Source organism: Vairimorpha ceranae (assembly GCF_000988165.1).
Source record: "Vairimorpha ceranae strain PA08 1199 chromosome Unknown NODE_9, whole genome shotgun sequence".
Lineage (NCBI taxonomy): Eukaryota > Fungi > Microsporidia > Nosematidae > Vairimorpha > Vairimorpha ceranae.
This window is the reverse complement of record NW_020169304.1, coordinates 71,476-94,629: the sequence shown is the minus strand read 5'-3', so window position 1 is coordinate 94,629 and position 23,154 is coordinate 71,476. Positions and strand designations below refer to the sequence as shown.

The 23,154-nt window shown below is 25.5% G+C and overlaps 22 protein-coding genes across 22 annotated transcripts; 10 read left to right on the top strand and 12 right to left on the bottom strand.

The window, feature by feature from the left end:
- Positions 1-287: 287 nt before the first annotated feature.
- AAJ76_900093614 (hypothetical protein) lies at positions 288-1,016 on the bottom strand (the record flags this gene model as incomplete). Its single annotated transcript, XM_024476640.1, has 1 exon — positions 288-1,016. One exon carries the CDS (start codon positions 1,014-1,016, stop codon positions 288-290), a length of 729 nt encoding a protein of 242 aa, XP_024331705.1.
- A 2,415-nt stretch (positions 1,017-3,431) lies between these two features.
- Positions 3,432-3,854, top strand: AAJ76_900091198 (t-complex 10; the record flags this gene model as incomplete). Its single annotated transcript, XM_024476639.1, has 1 exon — positions 3,432-3,854. The coding sequence occupies one exon, from the start codon at positions 3,432-3,434 to the stop codon at positions 3,852-3,854; it is 423 nt and encodes a 140-aa protein (XP_024331704.1).
- A 25-nt stretch (positions 3,855-3,879) lies between these two features.
- Positions 3,880-4,857, bottom strand: AAJ76_900089773 (translation initiation factor if3 subunit 2; the record flags this gene model as incomplete). Its single annotated transcript, XM_024476638.1, has 1 exon — positions 3,880-4,857. The coding sequence occupies one exon, from the start codon at positions 4,855-4,857 to the stop codon at positions 3,880-3,882; it is 978 nt and encodes a 325-aa protein (XP_024331703.1).
- A 436-nt stretch (positions 4,858-5,293) lies between these two features.
- Positions 5,294-5,995, bottom strand: AAJ76_900088635 (dna-directed rna polymerase iii subunit c34; the record flags this gene model as incomplete). The annotated part of the gene is made up of 1 exon (XM_024476637.1): positions 5,294-5,995. One exon carries the CDS (start codon positions 5,993-5,995, stop codon positions 5,294-5,296), a length of 702 nt encoding a protein of 233 aa, XP_024331702.1.
- Positions 5,996-6,016: 21 nt separating this feature from the next.
- Positions 6,017-7,243, top strand: AAJ76_900088613 (signal recognition particle receptor alpha subunit; the record flags this gene model as incomplete). The annotated part of the gene is made up of 1 exon (XM_024476636.1): positions 6,017-7,243. One exon carries the CDS (start codon positions 6,017-6,019, stop codon positions 7,241-7,243), a length of 1,227 nt encoding a protein of 408 aa, XP_024331701.1.
- A 63-nt stretch (positions 7,244-7,306) lies between these two features.
- AAJ76_900086433 (cyclin-dependent protein kinase) lies at positions 7,307-8,197 on the bottom strand (the record flags this gene model as incomplete). The annotated part of the gene is made up of 1 exon (XM_024476634.1): positions 7,307-8,197. One exon carries the CDS (start codon positions 8,195-8,197, stop codon positions 7,307-7,309), a length of 891 nt encoding a protein of 296 aa, XP_024331700.1.
- Positions 8,198-8,237: 40 nt separating this feature from the next.
- On the bottom strand, positions 8,238-8,399 carry AAJ76_900086231 (hypothetical protein; the record flags this gene model as incomplete). The annotated part of the gene is made up of 1 exon (XM_024476633.1): positions 8,238-8,399. The coding sequence occupies one exon, from the start codon at positions 8,397-8,399 to the stop codon at positions 8,238-8,240; it is 162 nt and encodes a 53-aa protein (XP_024331699.1).
- A 393-nt stretch (positions 8,400-8,792) lies between these two features.
- On the bottom strand, positions 8,793-9,398 carry AAJ76_900085232 (rho gtpase; the record flags this gene model as incomplete). The annotated part of the gene is made up of 1 exon (XM_024476632.1): positions 8,793-9,398. The coding sequence occupies one exon, from the start codon at positions 9,396-9,398 to the stop codon at positions 8,793-8,795; it is 606 nt and encodes a 201-aa protein (XP_024331698.1).
- Positions 9,399-10,873: 1,475 nt separating this feature from the next.
- AAJ76_900083756 (adf actin-binding protein) lies at positions 10,874-11,332 on the top strand (the record flags this gene model as incomplete). The annotated part of the gene is made up of 1 exon (XM_024476631.1): positions 10,874-11,332. One exon carries the CDS (start codon positions 10,874-10,876, stop codon positions 11,330-11,332), a length of 459 nt encoding a protein of 152 aa, XP_024331697.1.
- A 192-nt stretch (positions 11,333-11,524) lies between these two features.
- Positions 11,525-12,319, bottom strand: AAJ76_900082311 (mrna capping enzyme; the record flags this gene model as incomplete). The annotated part of the gene is made up of 1 exon (XM_024476630.1): positions 11,525-12,319. One exon carries the CDS (start codon positions 12,317-12,319, stop codon positions 11,525-11,527), a length of 795 nt encoding a protein of 264 aa, XP_024331696.1.
- Positions 12,320-12,350: 31 nt separating this feature from the next.
- AAJ76_900082034 (hypothetical protein) lies at positions 12,351-12,596 on the bottom strand (the record flags this gene model as incomplete). Its single annotated transcript, XM_024476629.1, has 1 exon — positions 12,351-12,596. The coding sequence occupies one exon, from the start codon at positions 12,594-12,596 to the stop codon at positions 12,351-12,353; it is 246 nt and encodes an 81-aa protein (XP_024331695.1).
- Positions 12,597-12,638: 42 nt separating this feature from the next.
- On the top strand, positions 12,639-13,061 carry AAJ76_900081991 (40s ribosomal protein s23; the record flags this gene model as incomplete). The annotated part of the gene is made up of 1 exon (XM_024476628.1): positions 12,639-13,061. The coding sequence occupies one exon, from the start codon at positions 12,639-12,641 to the stop codon at positions 13,059-13,061; it is 423 nt and encodes a 140-aa protein (XP_024331694.1).
- Positions 13,062-13,106: 45 nt separating this feature from the next.
- On the top strand, positions 13,107-13,724 carry AAJ76_900081523 (26s proteasome regulatory subunit s5a; the record flags this gene model as incomplete). The annotated part of the gene is made up of 1 exon (XM_024476627.1): positions 13,107-13,724. One exon carries the CDS (start codon positions 13,107-13,109, stop codon positions 13,722-13,724), a length of 618 nt encoding a protein of 205 aa, XP_024331693.1.
- A 28-nt stretch (positions 13,725-13,752) lies between these two features.
- AAJ76_900080877 (hypothetical protein) lies at positions 13,753-14,169 on the top strand (the record flags this gene model as incomplete). Its single annotated transcript, XM_024476626.1, has 1 exon — positions 13,753-14,169. The coding sequence occupies one exon, from the start codon at positions 13,753-13,755 to the stop codon at positions 14,167-14,169; it is 417 nt and encodes a 138-aa protein (XP_024331692.1).
- Positions 14,170-14,221: 52 nt separating this feature from the next.
- Positions 14,222-15,433, top strand: AAJ76_900080408 (atp-dependent rrna helicase; the record flags this gene model as incomplete). The annotated part of the gene is made up of 1 exon (XM_024476625.1): positions 14,222-15,433. The coding sequence occupies one exon, from the start codon at positions 14,222-14,224 to the stop codon at positions 15,431-15,433; it is 1,212 nt and encodes a 403-aa protein (XP_024331691.1).
- Positions 15,430-16,488, bottom strand: AAJ76_900078142 (dna polymerase alpha subunit b; the record flags this gene model as incomplete). The annotated part of the gene is made up of 1 exon (XM_024476624.1): positions 15,430-16,488. One exon carries the CDS (start codon positions 16,486-16,488, stop codon positions 15,430-15,432), a length of 1,059 nt encoding a protein of 352 aa, XP_024331690.1.
- A 386-nt stretch (positions 16,489-16,874) lies between these two features.
- AAJ76_900077755 (hypothetical protein) lies at positions 16,875-17,774 on the top strand (the record flags this gene model as incomplete). The annotated part of the gene is made up of 1 exon (XM_024476623.1): positions 16,875-17,774. The coding sequence occupies one exon, from the start codon at positions 16,875-16,877 to the stop codon at positions 17,772-17,774; it is 900 nt and encodes a 299-aa protein (XP_024331689.1).
- Positions 17,775-18,241: 467 nt separating this feature from the next.
- On the bottom strand, positions 18,242-18,550 carry AAJ76_900076080 (60s ribosomal protein l23a; the record flags this gene model as incomplete). The annotated part of the gene is made up of 1 exon (XM_024476622.1): positions 18,242-18,550. One exon carries the CDS (start codon positions 18,548-18,550, stop codon positions 18,242-18,244), a length of 309 nt encoding a protein of 102 aa, XP_024331688.1.
- Positions 18,551-18,932: 382 nt separating this feature from the next.
- On the top strand, positions 18,933-19,748 carry AAJ76_900075697 (inorganic pyrophosphatase; the record flags this gene model as incomplete). The annotated part of the gene is made up of 1 exon (XM_024476621.1): positions 18,933-19,748. One exon carries the CDS (start codon positions 18,933-18,935, stop codon positions 19,746-19,748), a length of 816 nt encoding a protein of 271 aa, XP_024331687.1.
- A 48-nt stretch (positions 19,749-19,796) lies between these two features.
- Positions 19,797-20,441, bottom strand: AAJ76_900074189 (zinc finger protein; the record flags this gene model as incomplete). Its single annotated transcript, XM_024476620.1, has 1 exon — positions 19,797-20,441. The coding sequence occupies one exon, from the start codon at positions 20,439-20,441 to the stop codon at positions 19,797-19,799; it is 645 nt and encodes a 214-aa protein (XP_024331686.1).
- Positions 20,442-20,981: 540 nt separating this feature from the next.
- On the top strand, positions 20,982-21,149 carry AAJ76_900073648 (hypothetical protein; the record flags this gene model as incomplete). The annotated part of the gene is made up of 1 exon (XM_024476619.1): positions 20,982-21,149. The coding sequence occupies one exon, from the start codon at positions 20,982-20,984 to the stop codon at positions 21,147-21,149; it is 168 nt and encodes a 55-aa protein (XP_024331685.1).
- A 1,418-nt stretch (positions 21,150-22,567) lies between these two features.
- Positions 22,568-22,873, bottom strand: AAJ76_900071757 (hypothetical protein; the record flags this gene model as incomplete). Its single annotated transcript, XM_024476618.1, has 1 exon — positions 22,568-22,873. The coding sequence occupies one exon, from the start codon at positions 22,871-22,873 to the stop codon at positions 22,568-22,570; it is 306 nt and encodes a 101-aa protein (XP_024331684.1).
- Positions 22,874-23,154: the final 281 nt, after the last annotated feature.

Sequence of the window (23,154 nt, the reverse complement as noted above, 5' to 3'; positions counted from 1 at the left end):
AAATCATTCAGCCATTAACAAAATGTTCTGTTATTTAAAAGCACTTTGATTAATCTTACAGCGATTGATGTAATAATTGACAATAATGCCTGTGTCATTAAATTCTTCAATCATGAGAGTGTGTTATGCAGAATGCTGCTCGATAATAAAAAAAGTGAAATTTTAAATTTTTACAGATAAAACACATTTTAAAAGCAAGATGTAAATTTAAAAAAAGAAATCCTTCAATATTTTGCAATTGTTGTTGAGAAAAAGACAACGTTAGCTAGTATTTTTAAAAAAAATCTTTAATTAGATATTTCAACACGAGACAAATTATCATCCCACATTGATAAAAAGACGAAATTAAAAGTAGAATACTCAGTATTAGTTAAATTAGTAGCGTATTTTTTTTCAAAAACCTTTTCCATTTCTTCGTCTTTCGGAAAAAGATCAGCTACTTTAGGTAATTTGTTAAAAACATCGCAAAATTCATCATCAAATCTACCAATCTTTTCATCAAAAATAATCTTGTAATTATCAATTTTATACTTTAATAAAAACGTTAAATGCTGATCGAAAAAGCTAACAGAGTTTTCAGAATCACTAAAAAAAATATTCTTAAGAGATTCTGCATGCTCTATAAACTCATCAACAGTTTTGATATACCTATCAAGTTCTTTTCGAACTTCGATATCTGTTTGTTTAAGACGACGTTCTGATTCCCAATTATGTTCCACAATAGCTCTAAAAAAATATCTTAGATCTTTTTCTGGAATAAAAGCAATGTATCTCAAAGAGTAAATAATTAAAATAAAATCTTCTTCATTAATAGATTTTAATTGTGAATACTTTTCCACAAGATTATTGTAGAGAGAATAAACCTCCACAGAATCAATCATTTTTTCTTTTTCTTCAGAATTTTCAGTTAATGTTTTAGTCCCAGTATCATGTTTTTGTCCTATCAGTACTATAAATATTGTTAAAGCAATAAGTAAAGCAAAACTAAAATAAGCAATATACTGTTTACAAAACATTAAGGGCAAATTTCATTTTGAATTTATACTTATTTTAGAAACAATAATTATTGTTAAAAAACTATTGACAATAATAATACAACAATAATCATTGTTAAAAAGCTATTAACAAAAATAATACAAGTTTTAAGAAAAAAAATTATTAATTGAATAAATTATTCTAGTTAATATAAATTAAATGTCAATTGTTTCGATGTTCATTGATAAATTGTCATAATTTACTAAAAAGTGTTGTCATAGAATTAAAGATTTATGCTATTATTAAGCTTTAAAATTAATGTAATTTAATAAAATTTAATGTAACAATTTGAAGTGTGATATTTTGTAAAAATGAAACATGTATTATGTAACAATAATCATTCTTCTCTCCTTATTTTTAACTAAACAATTTTTTTGAAGTTATCAAGAAGTAAAGCTGAATTAAAAAACTTTTTTGTGTAACGCTTAATAATGTTGTTTTACACAAATTTAAAAATTTTGATTTATTTTTCAACCCTTTTTTTACATTTTTGTGAATTTCTGTTTTAATTTGTCAAAATATAATAACATTATTTTAAGCAAAATATTTACGCACAAAGCATTCGCTGTATTTGTTTTCAAAAACTTAAATTTTTGTAGCCATAACCATGGCAACATAATAAATTGGAAAGTTGATGATAGAATGTGAAGGCTATCTTTATAATGCTAATAATATTAAAAAAAGGACTTGGGTGACGTTGTACTCATAAAAAAAATATTTGAAGATATTTATTTGAATTTTTAAGTTTTGTTAATTATACACATAAACAAAATAATTGTATACTAATGAAAAAAACAGGTGTCTGATATAGTTAAAAAGCAATTATCGGCTGCAATTAACCACTAAAAGACATTTTGGCTCGTTCACTTGAAGATCTCGATCCAGACTTGCTTATAAAGTTACAAACGATTAAATCTCTGAGCAATTTAATTTCTCACACATGTAAAAAATAATTATAAAAGCCAGAAAGTGTTTACGATGATATTCTTAACAGGTATAAAAAACTGTAAATAACAATAATTTTTTTTATATGACTTTGCTATAATGATACTACTGGTAAAATTCTTTTTTTCGGCACTGAAGAAAATCTTTTAATACTGTCAAAATGTAAATATTTAAAAGAACATTTAATATTGCACTTACAGACTTTAAAAGTTATTGTTATATAATAAAGCGTGCTAACGTTTTATGTTTGTATATTATATATATTAATGAAGCATAGAACAACACTAGATTGTAATAATATAATTTTAATATAAAAAAAGTTAATTAATTAATGTAAATCTGAATATATTATTATTGATTTTAAAATAGTGGTTATTTCAACATTTAAAGATGCCTTTTTTACTAATAAAATAAATGATTTGCATTTCACTTTGGTTATGCTGTACGGCTAAATTTGATTAATTTGGTTTAAATCGAGAAATAAAAAAAATTAATTTATTTTTTAAATATTTTTATCACCTGCCTTTATTCTATGTAATCACATTAAACTTGAATTTAATAAGGTTGTAACTCGGATTATTAACGAAAATAAATTTGAAAAACTTAAATTGTTTATTAATTATTTTGAGAAATTTATATAAGAGTTGATGACTTTGATTACTGTAATCTTAAAAAATATTGTTTTATTTGAACTTTTAAATGTTTATGACAGAATTTTAGAATGTATTCCAAGAACAACAAACTTGTTAGAAGGATGGAATAGAAATATCAAAAAGGTAGTAAGAGTTTCCTGCCCAAATATTGTAAATTAAATAATAGTATTACAAAAAGAACAAGTGATTACGAAAAAATAATGTTATAAAAAATAAAGATATTGAAATTATTTTAATTAATAAAAAAGAACATAACTTGCTTACCATTTGTAAGAACTATGATGGATATAAAGAATTGTTGCTTATAAAAAAAATTACTAGAATTTATAAATGAAAATTGCCCTATGCTAAAGGAATAAACTTAATTTAAAAATATTTGATAAATAACAGCAATTGAATGTTTCAAAAGTTTCTTTTAAATATAAATATAATTTATATTATTGTAATAAATTGTTGTCTTATATGTTTACACAGTTATTTGTTTTAGGGGAGAAAAAAACTTTTGCTAAAAACAAGCAAAATTTCATTTTTAACAAAAGCAAGAAATGTTGCTTTGTAAATTTCTGATTTAGTTTTTAACTTTAAGCAGGAACGTTATTAAAAAGTATATTGTTAATGTACAAAGTATTCATTATGTGTATATAAATTTAAGGTAAAATGTTAAAATATGTTTATCATTCTCTAAAACCAGGGATCCCTCATAAAATTTAATAATTGACTGTTCTGCATGTCTTTTTAGCGTATTGTTCATTTTATAAAAAATTTCAATCTGTCCATGTTTTTATTGAAACCCTGTTTATGCTAAAAATTATAAAAGAAAAAATAAATAGCATAAATAGACTTATGGAACAAGTAGAATCTACTAAAAAACCGTCAATTATAGAATTACTAAAAAAAGAGATCGAAAAACTTAGAGAATTAAATAATGAATATAAAAATATATTAGATTCTAAAAAAGTTGTACATAAAGAAATTGAAAAAAAGAAAATAAGGTATTATCTTCAAGATGGATCTACATATGTAATACGAGACAAATATAGATATCTTTATGATGCAAAATCAAAAGTCATTACTTATGAATTTGATAATGGGCAAATAGAAAGATCTTATCCTAGTGGCATAAAAGAAATTAGGTACGGTGATGGATCGATTATAATTAAAAATGATAATAAAGATTATGATAAACTTGATGATACAAAATCTAAATTTATCAGCTTGTAATTCGTTATAAATAAAATATTATTTATTAATCAAATTTTGTAAATCCTGAAGAAAAAAAATCGTTACCAAAGGCTATTATTGATACTAAACCTTCCTCACCACCAGAACAATACATTGTATTTTTATGATGTACATCTACGCAATTTATTGTTCCGTAATGTGAGGTGTAATATCCTATTTGTTCAGTAGTTATGACATCAAAAAACTTTGTATCAAATTTATTTTTTCCTTTGTTTAATGTGACATCTCTTGCGTTAATTCCTCCCGCACAAATTACTTTATCATTTGAATTAAAAATAACTGAGCAATTTACTGGTTCTTCACATACAAATGTTTTCAAAACATTCAAATCTGATATATCTACTATTTTAGCTTGAGAATCAACCGAAGAAGTAATAAAAAATGTACGACATGCACTTGGTCTAATTTTTGTAATTTTACTAGTATGTACATTATTACTAGCTAAAATCTTATTGTTTCTTATATCAAACTTATTTATTGAACCATCATCATTGGAAATAATTACAATATTTTGTGTATAATCTATTAGAACACCTGTAAGATTGGTTTCTAAGCTATAAAGTTTATTCATTTCTTTAGATCTACAATCGTACAAAATTATGCACTTGTCTTTGCCCATTGAGCCATCGCATCCAATAATAAAAAGATCTTTATTTGTAAAATTGTCTGTACTTTTAACTACGCTCTTTACAAATTTTTGTTCTATATATTGCCCTGTTTCTATGTCCCACTGAATAATTGTTTGATCTGCACTGCCTGTTAAAAGATGTTGTGATGTATCATTGAGTGAAAATGAAAAAATTGAACCATCATGCTTTGAATATGAGCCAAGGGGAGTACCATCATTGTAAATTACCGAACATGTGGAGTCTTTGGAAGATACAAAAATCAAATCTCCATCCTTATTAAATTTTAAATCTGTAATAGGTCTTTCATGGCATTTTACATTTATATGAAATCCACTTGTTGTTTCTACCGACATTTAACCCCCAAAACTTACTCAGAAATTATAAATAAAATTCAAATTTTTGTTAACAAAAGTAAAAAATATTTTATAAATAAAATACTATTTTATAATTTTTTAGTACCTTATAGATTTAAAAAATAGGATGTATGATACTAATTATAAAAAAATTAAGTTTTTTATGTATTTCTATAGTATAAAATATGTTAATATTGTATTTAACCACAGTTATATTATACATCAACAAACTGTGTAATGCTTTTTTTTGCAATTGATATAGCGTATATATAAATCAAAGAAACTATGAAAATTGCATTTTTTTTAACTTATAAATTTCAGTTTTCACATTTCTTTTAAAAAATAATTTCTAAATTATTTATAAATATTAATAACTTAGATGTTTAAAATAGTGAATTATTATTTAATCAACAAATATAACAAATAACTCTTCTTTTTATTTAAGGTATCTATATCTTTCAATACCTTGATCCATCAGTAATTCTATTTTTTCGTCATATATAAGCGTATTTAATAAAATTTTAAGTTCTTCATCTTTAACTTTACTATTTAAAAAATTAAGCGTATTAATAAATTCCGTTATTTCTGAAAGTGATGGATTATTCGAATATTTATTAATCGCATTTTCGTTATCAATAAATGTTTTCTGTTTAATATAATTACACACAATTTTACCAACATTTTTTACGCATTCGACATCGACTTCGTTATCGTTAAACCAAAATCCACCAGTAATTGCATCAGATGGAATAATATCATATAAAACATATACTTTACGATTATTCTTAATATTTTTTATACTTTTTATAACTCGCCTATTTTCCATACTGCTAAGTATTTTTAAGATTAGATTTTGTGGCATATTGGTTTTTTCTCTAATTTCTTTAATCCACATTCCTTCGGTACCACTTTGTGCGATTAAATTTATAATAAGCGTCTCATAATCGTCAGATGCATTAACCACCGCCTTATAAAAAATCGTATTACCGTTTTTGTATACAGTTATATTATTAGATTTTATTAGTCCATTAAGGTATTTCACCAACGATTCTTTAGTTAATGTAGGGTTCATAATCCTAATCTGTTCTTCATTAACACCCTGCTCGTAAGTTTTTATAAAATTTAGCAGATTCTCCATATGGGCTTAAAATTTCACCCCATGTCTTATTTCGTGGTATTCAATAAAAGAGGAAACGTTTTGTACGAAGAAGGTGTTGAACCATCTTTTGTTAAAAATTTTGTTTTGTCAATCGACCCAAATATATTAGTAGGATCTAAAATTGTTAGAGATGATAAAATTGAGTATGAAATAAGAGGACCACTTGTTTATCTAAGTGTTGGACACAAACAAGGCCTTCACGAGCTTATTGAACGACAAAAAGAACCAGAAAAAGAAGAAAAAAAGAAAGTTGTGTCTCAAGAAGAAAAATTAAATTATTCAGATGTATCGGTGATAAGGCGAAATTTTATTAATATTACAACAAAAAAAGCATTTAAAAAGGGGTTTAGTTTATTTTCTAATAAAATACATGTTGATGAACTTAAAACGAAAATGGAATTACATCTCGTTAAAAAGAATGTTGATTATAATACAACAAAAATTTTAACAGAATGCGTTATTAATCAACTGAAAGAAGAAAATGTAGAATATGTGTCACCTGATTCATTTAAAAAGTATGTATCGACTGTTTTACAGAAATTAATACCATCAGTAGATCATAAAAAATTACTGAAAGATATTAAAAATAAAAAAGAAGCTTTTTCTATTTGTTTTGTTGGTGTAAATGGTGTAGGAAAAAGTACTTCACTGGCTAAAATTTGTTATTGGTTGTTAGAAAATGATCTTAAGGTTTATATCGCTGCATGTGATACATTTAGAGCGGGTGCCGTTGAACAACTCAAAGTGCACGTCGATCGATTTCGTCAAAGTGGATATAGTGTTGGATTTTACGAGAAAGGTTACGGTAAAGATGATGCATCAGTAGCAAGGACAGCAATTCAAATTGCTACATCAGAAAAATATGACGTGATTTTGATTGATACAGCGGGTAGAATGCACAATAAATTATCGTTAATGGAGAGTTTATCGAAGCTTATAAAAATAAATGAACCCGATTTTATAGTTTATGTTGGAGAAGCTTTAGTAGGCGTGGATAGTTTAGATCATATTAAAGAATTTAATAAATTTATTAGTAAAGGCAGTATTCATAGAAAGATTGATAGTTTACTACTCACTAAAGTAGATACTGTGGATGATAAAATAGGACAAATATTGAATATGACATTTACTAGTCACGCTCCAGTATTTTTTTTAGGTACAGGGCAAGCTAATAGCGATTTATCAGAAATTACATCTGGTGATATTGTAAACAGTCTTTTATCTTAATTAAACTACTTAATATGATATAAAACAAATATTAAAATTGAATGTAAAAAATATCTTTATTTTTTAATTATTAAAAGCTACAAAATCTTCAAAAAATTTATGATTTAAAGCTTGCTGTGCACTAATTCTTATTATTGGATCATAAATAAACATATTTTCGAGAAGATTAATTAAATCTTCATCGATAGTTAAAATTTCTCCAAGTGGAATCGCTTTGTACTTTGGAAATGAAGCCTGATAGTTAGGAAGTGATTCTACATTTTTCCAGTTAACATTTGAAGGCGTGCCTAGAATTTTAAAAATTTTTAAAAGTTGCTCGATCTCAGAATCTCCAGAAAACAATGGTCTTAACAATATCATTTCAGCAATAATACATGCAGCGCTCCATACATCAACAGATGAATCATAATGCTTGCTTCCTAGAAGTAAATCAGGCGGCCTATACCAAAGTGTAACGACTTCAGTAGTGTAAGTACGAAGAGGTATACTCGCTAATCGCGCCAATCCAAAATCAGCAAGCTTTAGATTTCCATAAGTGTCTATTAGAAGATTTTGAGGTTTTAAATCTCGATGAAAAATATTTTTTGAATGACAAAAATGTATAGCAGTTATCAGTTGATAAACCATTTTTTTTAAAATATTCAAATCCATTAATTTTTCTTCTCTATACAAATTATCGAGATACTGTCTTAAATCCATATCTATGTATTCAAATACTAAATACATTTTATTGATATTGTATATTACATCGTCTAAACTAACAATAGTAGGATGTTTTAGATTTTTAAGCAGAAGAATTTCTCTTATGGTTGTTGGCGGAATACCTTCAGATTCGTTTTCTAATCTTATTTTTTTCAAGGCTACTATTTTTCCCGTTTTTCTCTCCTTCGCTTTGTACACTACTCCGTAGGTGCCTTCACCTATTTTTTCTATTTTTTGAAATGAATCAGACATGGGGATACAAATAAAAGACATTAAAAAATAATAAATATATTTATTCTTCTATTGTATTAAGAAAATCTTCTTCTGTTTCTTTTTCTAATATTGCTTTTACAAAGTTCATTTGTTCATTGTATATTTTATAAAGAAAATCTTTACCATCCTTTGTGAAATTAAGATTATGTTTTTTTATCATTTTTTCAAAAATTGGATCCATTAAAATGGGATGTTTAAACGGTAAATCATAAAATGTTTTAGGACAGTAAAGTTGTAGACATGTCAATCAGCAGTTTTGGATTGATGATTTTAATATATCTGTTGTATAAATAATAATTATTTAATAAATTTTTGTATATCCCAACAATGTAAATTAATGCTTTAAATTTAAAAGTAAGTTTCATTTGACAAGAAAGATTAAAGAAGCTTAGTTTATGATAAGTAGTATAAATCTCTATGAGAAGATATACGGCTATGAACAGAATAATTGTTAATATATAAAATTTACTGAGTTTTTGTTTACAAGCAGTAGACATATTAATATTTAAAAATAACTTAAATTGTAAAAAAATAATAATAAATAAAAATCATAAGCAAAAAGTAAATTTATTCATTAACAGCAGTAGAATAACCCACATCCTTTATCTATAGATTGACTTTCTTTAAGCTTATATATATATTTACCAGCCTCATCAAATATTTCTGTAACATTCTTGCCAGTCATCGCAGAGCACTCCATAAACTTAAGAGCCCTTATATTCTCAGCCAACTCTAAGCCTTCTTTCTCGGTTACGAAATTCGATTTATCTAATGTTGGATCATTATCTTCTCTTAAATCACATTTTAAAGCTACAAGGAAGTAACCAGCCCGTGGACAATAATTTTTAATTTCCATCAACCATTTTCTATTTATGTTATTAAGCTTATTTTTATTTTCAATTGTATAGCATATTAATACTAAATCTGTCTCTCTGTATGATAGTGGTCTAATTGTATCATAATCTTCTTGACCTGCTGTATCCCAAAGTGCTAAATTTACCACCCTTTGGTCATTTCCTTCTTCTATAATTACATCTTTAGCAAAGTTATCTACTACAGTAGGAACATAAGAGGCAGGAAATTGGTTCCTTCTAAAAACTTCCAGTAAGCACGTTTTACCACATGCACCATCCCCTACTACTACAACTTTACCAGATTTTTTCTCTGTTGCATTTGCCATATTTTATGCGCATATAATTTTTTAAATATTTTTAAAGGAGAAATCTCAAAATAGAAACAATAATTTACCAATTACCTTATTGGTCAATAATAATTAATTAATTTACAAATTATAGGTTATTATGCTAATTAGTGTTAAAGAAAATGATAGAAATGTAATCAATAAAGTTAAAATTAATACTTTATATTTTATTGTTTGTCAAGTAATTTTAAGATGCATTAATTTTTAGTGTTACAAATTTATTATTGTTTTTAATTAAAAATATAAACGTGGTGTTGTTCGTTGTTATGATTTTTTATAAAAACACATAAATATACTTACTTAGCTTAAAAAATATATTTGTTGTAATAACAACCCAATTTGTTATTAAGCTATAAACATTATTAATATATTTAATTTATTATGTTTGGTGTTTTAAAATTTTTGTATTTATAACTATTTCTTTAAAATATAAAAGTGTTATTTTACAGTTAAAACATTTTTATTTATAAATCGTACAATAGCAATTCATCTAATATAAATATTAATTCTAAATACTAATACTTAATCAATAAAAATATAATTTTATTAAAAACTAGCTTGCGCTATCTTGTTTTAAACGGGATCACAAATATAATGAATTCTTTTTCTTTCTAAGGAATATATGATGTACATTAATGTATGTACTTATTTTATTATTTTTAATTACAAATTGCCCTTTTTATTTATTAAAAATTAAAATTTGCTATAGACACCTTGTATAAGATTGATATAACTAAATTAAAGCAAAAGAAAATGCACAAAAACGCCGTTTTGTGCTTAGAGAAATAAACCCCAAAATGATGCTACTTGTTCTTTACAAAAAGTACAAAGAATTTTAAAAATTTTTAAAAAAAAAGGGATGAAAAAATAAAAAAATGTTGCAATTCAAACTTTTTATATATATTGATGACTAGCTTGCGTTATTCCGTTTAAAACGAAATTATTATATATAAATAAAATTCTTATTTTTCATTGTGTAACGTGTCTTTAGACTTTTGCGCATTGTTTAAAGTACAAAATATCTTACATTGTAAAGTAAAATTTGCAATAGATACCATTTTGCAATTACAAAAAATTGAAAAAAAAATAAAGAAAAATACACAAAACGTAATATCCTTTTAGTAACAATTATATACGAATCCTAGGTTGTATTTTAATGCTTTTAAATGATTATAAAACAGAATTTCACAATTTTTAAAAAAGAAGGGTTAGAAAATAAATAAATGTTTAAATTCAAACTTTTTATATATATTAATTTAAAGATTATTTTGAAACCTTCCAAAATCAATTGTATTTTACTAATTATTTATTTTTTATTTATAAATTAGTACCGCACTTTTAAGTTAAAAATTGTAAAGTAATTAATAGAGATAAATAACTATGTTAGAAGTATATTAAGTTATACTTATAACTTTGTTAATTAAAATATATCTTTTATATTTTTTTACCCCAATATGAATGTTTCTGGTCTTGATGATGTAAAAATGGAAGTACAAAAATTAAGGGAAAGATATGGCATGTATACGGTATTTCATATTCCAAATTTAGATCCTGTTACCTACAAGGTAGTTAAAAAAGATGGTAAAGATATGAAAAGTGAACTTAAAACAAATTATGATGAACGGACCCTAAGAAAGATTTTTTTAAAATGTGTAGAAGATGTAAGAGAAGATTTTCCATGTTATATTGTTTATGACTTTGTTTTTTATGATAAAGATTTATGGAGAAACACTTTTTGTTTTATTTCTTACATTCCTGACACATTAAATATTAAGAAAAAAGTAGTATATAGTACGAACGCATTAAGATTAATAGAAGCACTAGACATTCCATTACATATATCATTTACAAAAATGGATGAACTTACATATGATGAAGTTAAAGAGAGATGCTCAAAATTTAGAAGTAAATAAAATAATTAATGTTTTATGCAATTAAAAAAATTTATTGAATTTTATATAAAACGTGGTAGCTTAACAGGTATAAACAATTTAGTATTAAATCAGCAATAGCAGTATAAATATATTAAATTTTTAAAAACTTTACTTTTTGGCATGACAGAATCATAACCTTTTTAATAAACATGTTATATTAAATTTTAAAGGTTAAAATTTTTTAAATACACAAAATTCATAAAGACTGATTACTTCTATTTCTTCTTTGCGTAATTCTCCACATTTCATCCGTTTAGCCAATTCTCTATTTTCAGCAATCGAACGAAAATAAAAGTCATCAAAAAATTCTCTTCTTACCATTTTTATATTGTAAAATTCTAACAGTTCTTTTAACAATTTCATATCGACAAAATATTCAATGCAGTCATTGACACAATCTTTCAAAGTGAAATAATAAAAATTTCCTGTTCCATCGTATCTAATTTTATAAAATTCGTTTTTTAAAATCCCTTTATTATATCTGTACAATATCTCATCTTTATTTGGTACAGTAAAAATAAAATATCCTCCAATTCTTAAATGTTTATTGATATTCCGCACGGTAATTTCAAGAGACTTTTGTGACGAAAAAGCGTAGTGCAGGCTAAACTGGCATGAAATTAAATCAAATTCTTTTTTTAAGTCAAATGGTGTATTGTAAACATCTAAATTATCAAAATAGGCCCTAAAAGTGTTTTCTGAATCATTATGCCGCTTTCTTGCATCGTAAACTGATACTTCCGCAATATCAAGACCGTAATATTCAGATATTTTTGCATTATCAAACTTCTTAAGATCTCCACCTTTTCCGCATCCTAAATCTAGAACCAGCATCTTTTGTTTAGCGTACATTCTAATAAAAATGGCTTTTATAAAATTATTAGCATATCGAATATTTGCCACTGCAGATTTGTGTCTATCTTGTTTGTTCTTTACTAATTTATTGTAATGCTCTTTTATATTCATAAAGGGATATAATAAACTAAAAATTTTTATATTATTTTTTATTGTGTCTTTTAAATACTCCTGCAGCTTTAAGTTTTTCTTTGTTTTCCATCTTCTTTTTTTTCTTATGTTCCTTTAACATTTTAATGTGCTTAAAATTCAGAGTCGTCTTTTTAGTCTCAGCACCCAAAAATACTACTTTTCTTTTTAGTAAATTTATTTTTTCTCTTGGTGATCTGTTATCCTCAATGTATTTTTTTATATCTTTCATACATTCATCTAATTCTTTCCTCGACATGGATTAAAAAATTATACAATTTTTTTCTAAAAATTTACCCCTATGAATGGCCTATACGCTGCAAATGATTTAATAAAATCACGAAAAATTAAAAGAAGATCTGATCCATATTACAGAAAGAGGATCTTGGGTACTAAATATAAGCATTCGAAGATTGGTACAGGACCACAAGCAAAGGGAATAGTTTTGGAGAAGACAGGTGTTGAGGCAAAACAGCCAAATTCAGCTATTAGAAAAATTGTTAAAATTCAGCTTATAAAAACAGGAAAAAAAATTTCTGCATTTGTTCCTTATGATGGTTCTTTAAATTACATTGAACATAACGATGAAGTGGTGGTAGAAGGTTTTGGTAAGAAGGGTAAGTCATGCGGAGATATTCCCGGAATTTCTTATAAAGTAGTGAAAGTGCAGAATGTGTCATTAATGGCTCTTTATAAAGGTAAAAAAGAAAAACCAAGTCGTTAATAAATTATTTATTAAAAGTTTTTTAGTTTGTTCTTTATCACCCCTATGCCAGAGGTTACAATTATTATTTATGATAATGGACTGCCTTCTCAAAATCAGGATTATTTACCAAGTAGAAGTATTTTACAGAAAGAATTTATTCAGTCATTCATTAATAAAAGGTTTGAAGCAGATTCAGAATCTATGGTTGGTATTGTACCTGTTTGTCAAGAGCAATACAATGATATGATTACACCAACAAAACAAAAAGATTATTTGTATACTTTTTTAAACACATGTGGATTGTACAGAAATCCCGATTATGTTAGATCTCTTTCTCAAAGTATTAGCTCATTTATGCAGCAAGAAATAACAACGAAAAAATTAATTTTTTTCATAGGCACAAAAATTGATAAATCTTTGGAAGAGGACGTGTACAGTAAAATTTTTGAAATTCTTACACATGGAATTGCAATAACAATAGTGTGTTTTGGTGAAGGTCTTGTTTATTATGATATTTTAAGTAAGGAGATAGAATATTATAATTTTAAAGTGGTGCGTGTTTTACCTCAAGATGACTACAATAACATTTATAACATTGTTACTGAAAATGAAGAAGAAGATGATCCTGAACTTGCAGAAGCTATAAGACAATCACTGGAAGAATCAAAAAAGCAACAATAAAAAATTAGTACTATTTTTTTATCCTTTTATGGAAACACCGTATTTTTCTAATTTAAACTTTGAATTTCCAGATCCAGACAATGTAACAATGGATACTGAACGCAAAATTAAGACATATTTAAAAAAGCATTCTATAAATTTTCCAGTAGAAAAAGATATAGAGCGATATTCCGATAGATATAACGAATCAATTTTTACAGATTTAGAAAAAATTAAAAGTTATTTATATCCCGAAATTATGTCGCCAGAAATCTGCGACTTCTTCCAGTTTAATTTACAATCTGAAGTTGACGAGGTTGATAAGGAGAATATTTCTGACTTAGAATGGGATGATGAAAATGAATGTGAAACAATAAATAGTTCTGAAGATGGAGATTATAAAATCACAGGTGAAGATGATGAAGACTCAAAATCAAGTGAACAAGACAATGGAGATGTTATTTAATTAAATTATTTTATGTTTTATTTATTACGTTATTTATTTTTTACCCGTTCTTATGAATTTTGAAGATCAAAAAATTGACAAACAAATAGTTAAAATATTAAAAGATAATAATATCATTTATATGACACCTATACAACATAAAACAGTACCTTTAATATTAAATGGCCATGATATTTTAGGAATTTCTAGTACCGGTACCGGTAAAACATTTTCGTTTTTAGTACCTATTTTACACAATTTATTAAATACAAATAAATCTTTTTACTGCTTAATAATTACTCCTACACGAGAATTGGCACTACAAATTGATAAAACTGTTAAGTTATTTAAATCACTGGGTGTTAAAAGCCTAGCACTTATTGGCGGGGAAAAAATTGAAGATCAACTTAATCAACTAAAAACGCATCCGCACATTGTCATTGGTACGCCAGGCCGATTACATAAAATTGGTAAAAATTTAAAAATTAATAGATTTCGAGTACTTGTATTGGATGAAGCAGATAAATATTTTGAAGATGATTTTATTGAAGAAATGGCTTTTATATTAGAAAATTTAAGAAAAAAAAGACAGACATTATTGTTTACAGCTACAATTACAAATAATTTAAAACAGAAGAGTTTGGAAATTCTTAAGAATTTTAAAGAAATTGATTTATCAACTAATGTTAAAGTTGAGAAACTAGACGAATTTTATTTTTTTGTAGCAAGAAAGTATAAAGAATGTTTTTTGTATTCACTGCTCAAAAACAAGCAAGATCTAAAAATAATAATTTTTGTAAATATGAAAATTACAACTTTGATACTTTCATCATTAATGAAGTCTTTTGGTATTGATGTAGAGACGCTTAACGGTGATCAAGACCAGCAAGCACGTATAGAGATTATAGATGGATTTATAAAAAATAAATATAATGTACTAATTACTACAGATGTGGGAAGTAGAGGACTTGATGTATGCGATGTAGATTTCGTTATAAATTACGATTTACCGCAGAATAATAAAGATTATGTGCACCGAGTAGGACGAACAGCTCGTGCGGGAAAGAAAGGCGTGGCGCTAACTTTAGTTACCCAGTATGATGTATCAATTTTTCAAAAAATCGAATATTTCCTAAATAGGAAACTTAATTTATTTACTTTTAATGAAAATTATCATCAATTTGAAGAAATTATTGATACAAAATTGCTTAAAGTTAAGGAAGAAGTTAAATTAAATAAAACTGAGAAAAAAAAATTTAGACCAAAAAAGTATAAAAAAAATTAAATTAATTTCATTTTTGTTTCTTTGCTGTCTAAAGTTATATCCCAATTATAATTTTCTCCAATATTTAAAATTTTAGTTGGTCCAATATCCCTAAAAAATGGTTCAAATTTCTGTGATCGAATGAAATAATAATCAGGTGCACACAACATGTTCAAGTTTTCCACATTATAACAAACATTTTTTACATTTAACATTGGCAAAAAGGACCTTTGAAAAATAAGATGGTAACACAATCTTTCAAGTTTATCTTTTGAAAAAAGTAAATCTCCACAAATATCATTTTTTGAACTACCTTCATTTTTACAAATTTCTTTATCACATAAAAGATCTAGGACTTGAAGTGTATTAACACAAAAAAGCTTATCTTCTAATTTAAATTGACATGGATTATTTAATGAAATATGTATTTGCCCGTCAATTGTTCTAGAATTCATTGGATAAACTTCTACACACTCAAAATCTTCCATTGTAGGCACATGTATAAAATGTGTAAGGCGTGACTTACTAGATATAATATCTTCTGGTACTTTACAACCAATAAAAATTACAACATCTGCATCATAATCTATTTTTTCATTAATATTTTGTATTACTTTAATCTTACACTTCAAGTCTTTATTGGAATCTCCGTGATCTAAAATCGGTAAGCAATGTATTTCTGAGACTAAAAATTCATTATCTCCTAAATTTTTACCTTTTAAAACTACAAGCTGTCCATGAAAAAGTGAAAATCGTTTACAATAATTTAGATTTAGTTTTATTGGAGTGTCGTTACTTTCATTATCGTTATTATAAATATATATATCTTTTTCAGGAGTTATAAAAATTACGCCATATGTAAAATAAGAACTCTCTGACTGAAATGTGACTGGCTTAAATTCTTTATTAAGAATCTCTAAGAAATATTTTTTATTTTCTTGTATTCTTGATTTAATGTATAAATATCTGTCCATTTTTTTTATATAAAAGTACTGATTCTTTTTTGGTCTTTCATAAGTTATTTTTAGTGGTGTTTTCTTTTTCAATGAATTAAGAAAATCTTCACCTGAGCGCATAACGGTAAATAAATACAGTTTAGTGAAGTAGTAAAAAAAGGCCTATGCTGAAGTTGAATGAAAGAAATTGATTATTGTAAATTTTTCTTTATATTATTTAGTTCAAAACTATTATATAATACCTTATAGGTTTTAATCCAAAATGTTTATAACGTAAGGGTAAAAGTATGCAATAACTTACAAGATTTTTTTAATGTGCTATAATTACAATTGTTTTATTTCTAATTTCTATAAATTGAATATAAATTTATTCACCTATTTGTTAAATTACAATAAATTTTAAAATTGCATAAAGTAGATAAATCTAATATAAGAATCAAAGAAAATAAAAGTTAATGAAAGGAATATAACTTAAGAAATAATTAACTTTTGTTTATTAACCCCCAATGAAAAATATAATAAGGCGTTTTAAGAACATGTCAGATCAAGAATTGAAATCTTCTCTTGACTTAATTTATCCATCAAAAACTATTAATAAGCAAATTTTAGAAGAATTGGAGGAAAGACATATCCGTAATGACTCAAAAATTTTAAAATATCTTTTAGAGCTCAAGAAAATGAGATTTGAGGAATGGTCTGTAGATCGACTCCTTCTTATATTATTTGACACCGATCATCCTTCAAATCAGATTAAAACACCTTTGTACGTAATAGAAAATATTAATGCAAAAAAACCAGTAAAATTTAAAAATATTTTAAAATGCATAAAACAAAAAAAACTGTCTGATGACTTTTTAAATTTCGTATATATTCTCGAGCATATAATTTTCGCCTTAAATATGAGTAATCAACAAATGAAACATAAAGTAATATTAGATTATACTGATTTTATATTAAACTTTATTGATTTAGTTTCTAAAATTAAAGGTAAAGAAAAAATATCTGAAATTACAAATTTAACAGATGGTAAATTTTACTACAAAGAAACGTGGCTTTTTGCTTTAAGAAATAAGCTAGTCACGGATCAAATATTATTTTTAATTATGTATAATATTAAAGATATGAAAGAACATAAAGTACAGATTATAAGAAATGATTTACAAAGATGGATATTTACATTTACAAATGACAATTATATAGATTATAGAAATGTTCTAAATATAGTTTCTAACTTAGAGGCTAGATATTTAAATAATGCTGAATTGGCAGAAAATATTATTTTAGAAAATTCTGAATCTAAAAATATCCCCAAAATGTTTACCTTTTCTGTATTGCCTGCTGAAAAAACTACAGAAGATAAATCTTTAGAATGGTATAAAGGTAGAAATGATAAACGTAAATTGTAAATTTTTTATATTTGTAATTTAGACAGTAAGATTATTAAAAATATTAAATAAAAATAGTGTGAATCGTCTATTACAAAAAAAATAAAGCAAGATGAATTATTATGTTTTAAATGTGAATTTAAAATGATATTGCGATTGATATTTAATAACTATAAATCACATTTATTTGTTTTATCTGAGGATTTATTAAATTATGAGCTTAATGTTATAATCATTAAGATTTTTTATAATAGATATTAATTTTTTCAGTCAATTCTATAGAAGAGTGTAAAGAGTTGGCTAGTTTTTTTTCATATGTTTATTAATATTGTTCAGCTTAAAAACTAAAATCACAAAATTTTTATTAAAAATGCTAAATGGAAATTTATCTCTTTTAATTAGTTTACTTTTATAAAAAACTTATGAAAGTTTTATAAGCAAAAATATTGTATAAGACAAAATTTTATAAAAATAAATAGAAAATTTAATTAGATAGCACCAGATTGGCCAGCAATCTTTATAGCATCCCCATCATTTTTAAACTTAGCGTAGGCCTTCTTTCTGCCCTTAAAGTCAATAAGTGTATTAACTTTTATACAAGGACATCCATATAACTTAGTAATAGCATTTCTAATCTGTCTCTTGTTGTATTTTTTATCAACTATTAATACAAGAGTATTAAACATTTCTACATTCCTCATTGCTTTTTCTGATGTATGTATATTTTTTATAATATCCTGTGGTACTATATCCGGTTTAGGAATCACTCTTTTTCTTTCTTTTTTTACAGACTCCATTTTATGGGTAAAAAATAAAATTTTAAATTTTGCATAACAAGTGTAAACCTTGAAGTGTAGATATTTAAATTTTCGTTGTTTTTATTACTAAACAACATAACTGTACCTAAAATAACGTTATAAATGTGTCAAATGTATCATACTTGAGTAACAAAAATTTGTTTAATAACTGATGCTCCATTCCAGTATATTATAGTTAATCTTTACTTTTAGTTTATAATAGTGTTATCAATCCGTACAACGCTTTTTTATAAAAAAAATTATAAATTTTAAAAATTATAAACGTGCCTTTCTGTCCTAATAAAAATGTTATATGAAAAATAAATGCAATTAAATGTCTGCTTTAGTGTTAATTTTAATTTTTAATATTTAGCCCCTCTAAATGAAAGAATACTCTACACAAACTATTGGTGAAAAGTACTCTAAAGATTACACTGTTTACATCACTCATAACAATAAAAGAATATCTCCATTCCATTATATTGATATCCATCAACATCCATCAGAGGATGTTGTTACAATTGTAAATGAAATACCTAGATTTGAAAATGGTAAATTTGAAATAAACAAAGGAGTAAGTTTAAATCCAATAAAACAAGATATTAAAAAAGGAAAAGTAAGATTTGTTAAAAATATTTTCCCTTTTAATGGATATATGTGGAACTACGGTGCCATACCACAAACATGGGAAGACAAGGACGTTGAATGTGGGTACACATTTCAGAAAGGAGACAACGATCCTTTAGATGTTTTAGACATCAGTTCAATAAGAAAAGAAATAGGAGAAGTTTATCAAGGTAAAATATTAGGATGCTTGGCTATGGTTGATGATGGTGAATGTGATTGGAAAATAATGGTAATAGATATTAAAGATCCTCTTTCAGAAAAAATTAACACAAAAAAAGACATTGAAGAGTATTTTCCCAAATATATTGAAAATACGATATATTGGCTTAAAAATTACAAAGTGCCTGATGGAAAACCAGAAAATGAATTTGGACTACATGGGGACTTTATGGATAAATATTTTGCACTGGAAGTAATAAATAGTGCACATGATTTTTGGAAAGAGCTTATGGATAAAAAACATGTACCTGAAATTAAATACGAAGTGGAAGACGAAAACGAAATTGAGACTGACAAAAAAGTTACAAAACCTTTTGATTTTACGGAAGGCTACTATTTTTTAAAAAAATAAATATTTTTTATTAAATTATAGATGTATTATAATATTTAATAGAAAGTGTTATTGCATCCAATCAGGTCTAAAATGTTTTTGTGAATTCATATTCATGCTTATTTTAAGTTTATTTTTTTCTTCATAATTTTTATCTTTAAAATGTTCTTTTTTAGGCGTAAAATTTATTATTTGATGATTTCGATTAGAAAACTGTACAATTTGCCCACCTTCTACACTTCTATTTCTATTAAAAATTACTTTACCATTTTCTAATACTAAATTACTTCCTATAATAAAGGCAGTACGATGGTTATCAGTCTCAAGATGCTCTTTAAGACCCGATTTAGTTGTAAATCCTTCATTACATACATAACACGTCTTATTAAGAAGATACTGTGCTTCTAATTCTTTAAAATCATGTTCTAAATAGTGTTCAAATGTTTCTTCTTTTTCACAAAATAAACAAATTTCTAAAGCTTTCCGTAATTTATTTTTTTTTTCAGATTTCTTTTTACTTACTTTATGTTGTTCAACATTGTTAACACCAATATCTAAAGAAATATCAGAACTAGTGCCTTCTAGTTCGAATTCATGCAGACTAATTGGTGGAATATGATACATTTGTCTCTGCACATTAAGTTTATGTAAATCTGATTTATAATGCTCTTTTTTATTTTCAACTATATCTAATTGACAAGCAGTACATTTCATATGGGCAAAGAATAAATTTATTATGAATTTGTTTGCATAGGTTAAAAAATGAATAGAAAAATTTTATGAAAAAATAATCATTAATACGCATAAAAATTTAATCTGAATTTTTATTTATTGTTAAACCTTTCTTTATTAGAAATTTAGTAAAATTCTTTTAAATTTTATCAAGAAAAAGTAACAATATTGTAAAGTTTACTATTTTATACATAATACAATTTTTTTGTGGAGTTTTCTTATTTATTCAATTATTCAAAATGTAATATATGTGCTATTGCAAATTTAAATTTATAAATAAAAAAAAGTAATTTTTAAATTAAAACAGTGCATACACAACACTTAAAGACATAGCTTACAATTGCCATAGGACAAAGCATACATCATAATTTAGTCTCGTTTTAAATAGGATAGCGTAGGCTATACATCAATATATATAAAGTTTGAATCCAAATATCAATTTTTTTACGCTTCTTTTTTTTAAAATTTGCTTTTTTTCATTTTTTTTAAAAGTGGTAATATTTTTGCAAATTTTATTATTTTATGCACAAGACATTTTTAAAGGCTGTAATTAAATTTTTTAAGCGTGAGAGGGTGTCATACAAAATTCTATTCAATATTAAAAAAAGTACAATTTTTAAATTTATAACAATTAAGCACATTTTAAGAATAAAAAATACATCTAAAAAAGAGAAAGCATATAAAAAATAAGGAACTTGTTTAAACAAGATATAGTAAGCTAGTCTTTTTGTAAAGGTACAAGCTTATGTCTTGTCCTGATGCCCGGGAGTATGGGTTCAAATTCCAGCAATGCGAATTCGCTAGATAATAACCTAGCGTTGACACAACAATTGTCACGAAATATTCGTTGGTAAAGTCGTATCGTAACCTTTTCAGTAGGCATCGACTAAGGATTGTAAATGTCCTTTAAGATGTAGATGAGGCATGACATCTTTGGGTCGGTACGACAATTGCCGTAGCTGTGAAAACATTTACAGGTCGTATTCGGAGACTTTTAATAAAAAATTACATTTGAAGGCCCGCCTGGGAAGGGCGTAGCAAGCTAATGAAGTTTTAGAATTTCTCGTGGAATGGTGAGAGTCCATCACGGTCATTAGAAGGACGCATGCCGCCTTATCCGACCACGAGACCTAGCAAACCCCGGTCTAGTAGCGCACTACCAGTTGTCGGATCTCGGTAGAATCCTTACAAGGATTAATACATCTTCCTACTAAGCGAGGCCCTTGTGGCATGCTAGCGCTGATAATGCCGCTGTGTTGAGATTGAGGAAAGGGGAGTTTTCTAATAGAAGAATTTAGCATAATAAAAAATGTAGCAAAAGGGTACAAAAGATTAGCTGAGAATTTAATAATTAAAAGATTTTGATGTATAATTAATTTAAAAAAATTGTAAGTGCTTAAATAAATCTGATGAACTGAAGTTTCTCTAAAAAGAATTAATCTATAAACAATTTAATATTATTATGGATACAAGTTAAATAAAAACAAATTAAATTAAAGAATAAACATAAGTGTGATATCTCGTATCACACAATTTGGCTATTTGATTTGTTCAAAAATTTTTTTAGCGTTCTGCAAGTGTAGCACGATTAATAACACAGTTTTTAAAGAAGCTGCTTCATTTAACAATTTAATAAGAAATTGACATCAAAAATATATGAACCTTAAAAATTTAATACTATTAACCATTTCTACCGATACCTCTACTAAAAATAAATCACAGTTTATAAATAATATTTTATTTACATTATTGAAGCGTATCTACGGGCGTGTTATGTTAATTAGACACCTTTTCATTCCACAGGGATAAAAATACATACTCAAAAGTAGAATATTAATGAGCATTTAAATTAATTATATATTTCTTTTCAAGTATTTTTTCCATTTCTTTGTCTTTAGGAAAAAGCTTTGTTAATTCAGGCAATTCGCTAAAAGCATCATTAGATTTTTCATTAAATCCACCAAACCTTTCATCAAAAACAATCTTGTAATTATCACTTGCATGTTTTAATAAATACTTAAAGTACAAACCGTAAAAATAATCAAGGTCTTCAAAACCACTTAAAAATTCACTCTTAAGCTTATTAACACACATCAAAACAGATTCAACTATATATATAGAACAACAAATTTCCTGTTGAATCTTTCAGAAGTTTCTTCTAATTGGTCCTTTACACAAGAATAATAATAATAAACATGATCAAAAAAACATAATAAATCTTTTTTTGGAATAAAAGCAATATATTTTAAAGAGTAAAGAGTTAAAATAAAATCTTCCTTATTAATAGATTTTAATTGTGAGTACTTTTCTACAAGATTATTGTAGAGAGAATGGACATTCACACATTCGATCATTTTTTCTTTTTCTTTAGAACTTTTAGCTAACGTTTTTGGCTTAGTGTTCCGCTTTTGCATTATCAGTACTAAGAATATTAAGACAAAAAGTAATACAAATATACAATAAGCAATATATCTTTTATAAAACATTTAAGGATAAATTTCATTAACCTTTTAAATCGATTTAAGAAACAGAAATTATTGTTTAAAATAATTACTGACAACAATACCATACATTCTAAGAAAAACAATTTATTGATAAATTTAATTAGCCTAGTTAATATAAATGACATATCAAATGATTTTATTGATTGATAAATGTCATAATTACCTAAAAACATTTGTTAAAATCAAAGATT